The sequence below is a fragment of the Rhododendron vialii genome, chromosome 13a (assembly GCF_030253575.1).
Source record: "Rhododendron vialii isolate Sample 1 chromosome 13a, ASM3025357v1".
Taxonomy (NCBI): Eukaryota; Viridiplantae; Streptophyta; class Magnoliopsida; order Ericales; family Ericaceae; genus Rhododendron; species Rhododendron vialii.
In genome coordinates, this window is record NC_080569.1 from 28,783,764 (window position 1) to 28,790,709 (window position 6,946).

Genomic DNA, 6,946 nt, shown 5'->3' on the forward strand with positions numbered 1-6,946 from the left:
TAATGTCAAAAGCATTTTTGTATCATTAGCCTTCTGTATTTGCAGTTTTATAGTGTTTATATGTTCTTCTTGACAGTGACTTAAATATTCTTCGCCCCTGTTGAATTCTTCCGAAACAGAGCCCACCAACGGTTTGTGATTCTGCTATGTAACATCTTAACCAAGGAGTCCACGGGTTCAATCCTTGGGATGAGGCCGCAATAAAGTAATTTCCTTGAATTTTCTATCCGGGCGTGGAAGGTGCCTTTGTCCGGACCACAAAATAGATTAATTGAGAAATATATAAGTTGGCCTGGACACACTGATCACTGAACCCAAACAAAATCCAATGCGGTAGTTCAATTGTCACTATCACTTTGTTTTAGTAAATGATGATTTGAATATATACCAGAGTTCAGAGTTCTATTACTGCACGCAACATTTCAAAGCCATAAAAATATTCAAAATTTTTGTCAACAAATAAAATTGATTATCTTGAGCAAGAGATTACAACAACATACTGATTAATTTGTTTGAATAAAATGAACATTCTTGTCAAAAAAAAAAATGAACATTATTTATTCAAAATTTGTAAAACTTATTAGTAGTACTTCCAACACTACTTGGGTTATTGATATAGCTGTTCACTTGCACGTCCATTACATATATGGTACAAGTTACAATTACTAATTTCCCGGATCATAGAAAAATGTTTAATCTAGATAAAAGAAAAACAGTAAAATGTTTGATAGTTATGTTTTTTTTTTTTTTCTGCTCTTTTTTTCCCGATGAAAGTCAGACTCAGTATGGTTAGAATAGTTAGATAAACATTTAAAATGTGCAAAATGCAAATTGTCATAGTGCATGCATATGTCATCATAAAAATGGTCATAGAAAGTAGAAACTAGAGGCTACAATGGTCTCTCTCTCTCTCTCTCACATACACACAATATACGGATTCCTATATATATGTAGAGGATATGATCTCATGTTCCAATTTTATTAGCTAGCTAGACAAAAATGGCTCAAATTTCTGATGCTAATTGCAACCATGGAGTTGTTTTAGACATTAAAGATAGCGATCTGAACAATCACAACCCCGCCCCATGCTCTGTGCCCAAAACCAATGAGGACTTGGGCACATCTTCTGTTCCTGTTCTTCACATCCAAAAGGTAACCACTTGCTCTAATTTCTTTCTCCCTCTCTGTACTTACTTATCGACCGTTATGGTATATGATTGAAACATCTATTTGCAACTTAAAAAATTAAGCTAGTTTTATTATTATTATTTTTTTGTGCATTTTCGATCGGACAAAATGAATTGTTTGTTGATTACAAGAAGGTGATCACAGAATTGATGGGAACATACTTCTTGATATTTGCCGGTTGCGCCACGATAGAGGTGGATTTGGACGAAGAAAATGCGGTAACGCTTCTCGGAAAAGCAATTGCCTGGGGACTAGCTGTGTTGGTTCTTGTTTACTCTGTAGGCCACATTTCTGGTCCTCATTTCAACCCTGCCATCACCATTGCTTTTGCCTCTTGTCAAAAATTTGCATGGAAACAGGTAGATAGATAGATTTCTATTTTCTGATCAAGACACAAATCTATTTATGCAGATTAATATTTTAGCTTACAAGCAACTGTTGGGAGTCGTCACCGACTCTCCAAAAGTCTACTGATGCTTCCGGAATAGTGTTTTAGCTAGTATACTACCCTTTTTCTGACTTTTGTTTTCTGGTTACTGCAAAAGGTCCCGATAAACATTTCAGCGCAAGTTATTGGATCAACGCTCGCAAGCGGAACCCTAAGACTGATATTCAACGGAAAGAACGATTGTTTCGTAGGATCAGCTCCTAAAGGGTCGGATGCTCAGTCTCTCGTAATGGAGTTCATAATCACTCTGTTCCTCATGTTTGTTGCATCAGGTGTAGCTGCCGATAACCAAGCGGTGAGTTTGATCTATTCTTCCACCTTAACCTAACGTACGGCTATGGTTATTCTCTGATTCCATTTGTTTTTGTTGTTATGCAGGTTAAGGAACTCGCTGGGCCTTGTCATTGGAGCTACAATTTCATTGAACATCTTGGTTGGAGGGTATGCTTATTCCTATAGCTTACGGTAAAAGTACCGCAAAACCGTAAAATAACCAAAACTTCACAGTCACAGCTGGATGGAATAGACAACCATGATAAATAAATAAAAAACTAAATAGACAAAATTTTGTTAGTTTCAGTGGCAATAAACTTATTGATCAACATGGAAAACTATCTTATTTGGAAAATTTGCACCTGAAACGCCTGTTGTGTTGGATAATCTTTAGAGGTTATGGCTTGCACCTTTGTCCTCATTCATTAATTAAAATCGAAACCTCTCAATTGCTATCAATTTCTCGTGAGCCATTAAGAGTTTGTCTGATCCATAACCTAAGGGCTCCATGATACGTTGAGCATGGAGAGAGAGAGAGAGAGAGAGAGAGAGAGAGAGAGAGAGAGAGAGAGAGAGAGAGAGAGAGAGAGAGAGAGAGAGAGAGAGAGAGAGAGCTCTTGAAACGGTCAAACAACGACATAACTCATGGACTAGGATTCATGCACTGTGTAAAGCTCCAAAGCCAACAATCTCGTGTCATTCAGTATTTCTCTCAATGGAGGGTGAACTTCTCGCCTCCACCTTAACCCCCCAGATAATTTGCAATTCTGGTCCAAATAGTAGCGCTCTTGTAACGAGTAATGCGAACCAGGGTTTAAAATTCTGGAATCGGACAACAGAACAGTATCAGTAATACAGACATATATCAGTCGTTATCGGGCCTTATCGGTGCGTATCAGCGGTTACGTGAAGTAAATGACGATATCGGACACTGAAGACAGTGAGGTTTTTGGTTAATGCAGGTCAACTTCAGGGGCATCGATGAATCCAGCGAGGAGCTTGGGGCCAGCAATCGTGTGGAAGCATTACAAGGGTCTGTGGATGTACATCGTGGGACCGACTTCCGGTGCCGTAGGGGGTGCTTGGCTCTTCAACATCTTCAGGCCCACAGACAAAAAGTCCTTCCAGCAGGATATAACCAAGACTTGGCCTTTGCACAGAGACTCCGGTCGTGTCTGTTCTGCTAATTGACCCAATATGCTTCCATACATATTTGAAGTTACAATGTAGAAAATTAATGGTATATCTTGTACATAATGGTGAAGCGGTTCTTTCATGTGTCATGCATATGAAAATTTTGATTTTTTCTTCAATACTGCTGTAAATTTAAAGGGACAGGATCCTCGCTGAGAGTCCGGCGGGTCCGTGAAAATGGAGTGGACTGCTCATTTTGTCCATTTGTGAGACCTTTCCGGGCCCATTTTAATGATCCAAACTAGAGCTCGTCGAGAACATTTGTCACATTAAAAATAAGGTTGATTAGTTACTGTTTCGGCTCCGAAGTGGCTCAAGGACTGAGCAGGCGTGCCAGAACTTGTCGCGTCCAGCGAAAAGGACTGAGTGCCCCTTTTCTGACTTCTTAACCGTGAGGGCGAAAGTGGTGTAAACCTAAGGGCTGGATTGCAGTGTTGGTTCGTGGTTTTGCCTCTACGAGCGAGAACTTAATAATTTCCTAACCATGTAGGAAAAGAAGTAACAACGTATAATAACTTTATTATATCGTAATAATAAAGTTAGGGATACAAGAGAGATAAGAATAACTTTGTTATGTTGTAATAACAAAATTGGGGTATAAGAGAGATAGAAATGAGAGAGAAATGAGATAGTTGCTTCGCTGGGAAGGCTTTGATTTTAAGCGTTGAGCTTGATTGGTGTGTGAACCTTTTTTTCATCTTGTGAACTTGTATTTATAGGCCACGGCTTTGCATGCAAGAGGATTTTCAACTTTCTTCTTGTGATGACAAGTGTCCCATGTAACTCCTCCACGTGTACATTTCATAGGATAATGGGGAAGTTAATAAAATTACCCACATGGTTTTTTTCCCATCATGGAAAGTTACCAGAGATAATGGAGTACTCCATTTCCCCCATTTCGTGGGCACAAGAGAATAATGGGTCAGTTACCCACATGGCTTTGAAACAATTATTCCATGCATCACGGTCCACAATCTTCTTTGTTCTCAACGGTTGGAGTCAATCCACAACCGTTTATCCACAAATCATGGGCCAATTCTCCCAAAATAAAACATGGGCCAAGCTTCAAGACTAAAATTAATTGGGCCTTACTCCAAATCACAAAATTAATGCGGCCCATTAATTTTTAGCCCGAGAAAGCAATAGACGTCGGCCCAATTTAATCAATACTTAATTAAATGGTGTTCCAGTGCTAGTCTAAAATTTGGTGCCAAAAATGGGTGCAAACAGTTACCCTTTGATATTATTTTGGAATGCATTTGTTAGGTTAAATGTTTACCGATTCGGTGTGTATTCTTGTTATGTTCTAAGAAAGGTAAGGAAAATATGTTCTGAAATCATATCAAATGATATCAAATAAATTTGATTTTTTGCGTGGATTACGTTCTCGATGAGCCCTAAATACGAACGGTTTAGATCATCAAAATGGGCTAGGGAAAGGACTAGCATAGACAAGCCAGAAGGTCCAATCCATTTTCATGGACGGGAGAGGCGCTCAACCCAAGTATGGAAATGATACAAGATGTAATTATGTGGTGTTATTTCTTGCAATTAAAGGAGGAAATAATTAAATTGTGATGGGCTCATTTGAAAAACCATGCCACTTTTGTTGGATCCGGGGGTGCTGTAATGCACCCCTGTGTAGTGCACGTGTAGGGCGACACATAGCCGTCGACTCATATCATCCATGCGAGGCCCGGAGTGAGCCCCAAATGGCATGCAGTGGCTGTAGACTTTCTGTAAAATAACCACCTCCATCTCTATCTATATCTACTCCCACTAATCTCTCTTCTCACTCTTCCTAAAACTCTCCCACAATCCTTATCGCATTAGAACTCAACCTAACTACATCTATACTTCTCTCACTTATCACATTAACTCTTCTTAATTATCTCCCCCTTTTACCTATTAACTTGTCTCCCTAAAGGTGACGTTACGTTCATGAAGGTATCTGGTGTTTTCGACTCAACACTAATGCTAGCTAGCATGCAAGCATTTGATATGAAAGAATGTAAAGCACCAGCGTCGGGCAATACTTGATTAATGCATGAGTACTGAAAATCAAAGGGTACCTCTTATTAATTACTGACAGATTCTCCACCTCCTCTTATTACAAGAACAAAACACTTCTTGCATGGCACATTGTGATTACATGTCCATTCCCGCGATCCTGCTGCCCTGATCACTTGTTCTGTGGGGATCATAAGTTTGTTGTTTGTTATTTATAGTTAAGTAAAGTTCTGGAGATCAAAAACCCTGATTCTGGTTCCATCCGTTTAGAAAGGCATTTGGACCTCTTATGTCCCATCTAGATACAATCATAGCATGCTCCATTCCAAGTGCTAGAAAAGCCTCCTCCTTGGTTCATCACTGGTTAGCCTAGTTGTTCATGAGTGCAAGGTTTTGGGTTATCACAGTTGCTGCTGTTGTTGCGGATTGATCCACTCCTAGAAAAGCCTCCTCATTGGTTCACCATATGCTTCTTGAGAATTGGGGGATAGTGTTGTGCAGTGGTGTGCGCAGCACCGTGCTGCGCACCTCCGAGCAATCGAATCGTGCATCCGATGGCACGGTTCTCATCTCGACAATAAACAGCTCTCGATCGTTGGTAGCCAAGATGAGATCTGAACCGTCCGATGCACAATCCGACGGCTCAGAGGTGCGCAGTACGGTGCTATTTCTTGTAATCATTAGCTTATGTTACTACTATTTAGATATGTAGAGCTCATTAGCTTATGTTACTACTATTAGATATGTAGAGCTGATCCTAACTTTTCAGGGGTTTAAAGCAAAAAAAAAATGAAGCCTTTTTGTCACACTATTATTAAGGGATAAAAAACTACGAGGGACCCTTGAAATTCAAAATTTTGCCTATAGCGGTCGCAACACAAAGTTTAACTCATGACCAGCTCTGTAGATTTGTTGCGTTCATGACTCCCATATTATTAGCTTCTGTAACTCGAAGTCCAAACCTCACATGAAACGTGGCACCGTATACATGTAAAGAATCAATGGGAAAGCAAGTAATGGTTTACAAGACTTAGGCCCCGTTTCGGAACGAGTTTTAAGTACTTATTTTTTAAGAAGACAATTTCAAACTCAAAAATAATGGGTTTAATGAAATCTAAAAATATACAATATGGATCTTGTTTGAAAGATCTCGATGAGATCTTTTATACATTGTAAAAAAAATTAAAAAATTATTTTTCATTTACATTATTTTTGAGTTTGAAAATGTGAAATAAGTACTCATTTTTTAAGAAGGTGTTCTAAAACGGGCTCTTAATGCTCCGTTCCACTAAGGTTTTTATTTTTTAAGTACTTATTTACCATTTTACGAGATACGTTATTCTCCCACAATGTATCATCTTTAATTCAAAAAACAAGTTATTTTCCTTAATAGAACGGAGCCTTAAGTACTTATTTCCCTCTGGTAAACAAAGTACACTCTTTTACGATTATAGCTCCTCTAAAGAGTTTGAAAATTGATAGGGCTTCTCAGAGCATCTCCAACCAAGCTCTAAAACACCAAAATAAAGAATGGATGTGACATATTAAAAATAGATTTTGTAATTTATTCCCTCTTTTTGTACTTTGTGAGAGAATATTGGAGGAACCTATGATATTTTTTAGAGATTTGGTCTCCAAAATGGGAGTAGGGTCTTTATTTTTGGAGACCCAAAAGTAAATTTGGAGACTAAATCTCTAAAAAGTACCATGAGTCTCTGTAATATTTTCTTATAAAGTGAAAAAAGAGGGAATAAATTATAAAATCTCTTCTCAATATATCACATCCATTCACTATTTTTGTGTTTTAGATGATGGGTTGGAGATAGCTCTCAG

At 38.5% G+C, this 6,946-nt stretch overlaps 1 protein-coding gene across 1 annotated transcript; it reads left to right on the top strand.

The window, feature by feature from the left end:
* Positions 1-1,327: 1,327 nt before the first annotated feature.
* Positions 1,328-3,390, top strand: LOC131312357 (aquaporin NIP1-1-like). Its single transcript, XM_058340057.1, has 4 exons — positions 1,328-1,547; positions 1,734-1,931; positions 2,015-2,077; positions 2,872-3,390. The coding sequence occupies exons 1-4, from the start codon at positions 1,338-1,340 to the stop codon at positions 3,094-3,096; spliced, it is 696 nt and encodes a 231-aa protein (XP_058196040.1). The 5' UTR covers positions 1,328-1,337; the 3' UTR covers positions 3,097-3,390.
* Positions 3,391-6,946: the final 3,556 nt, after the last annotated feature.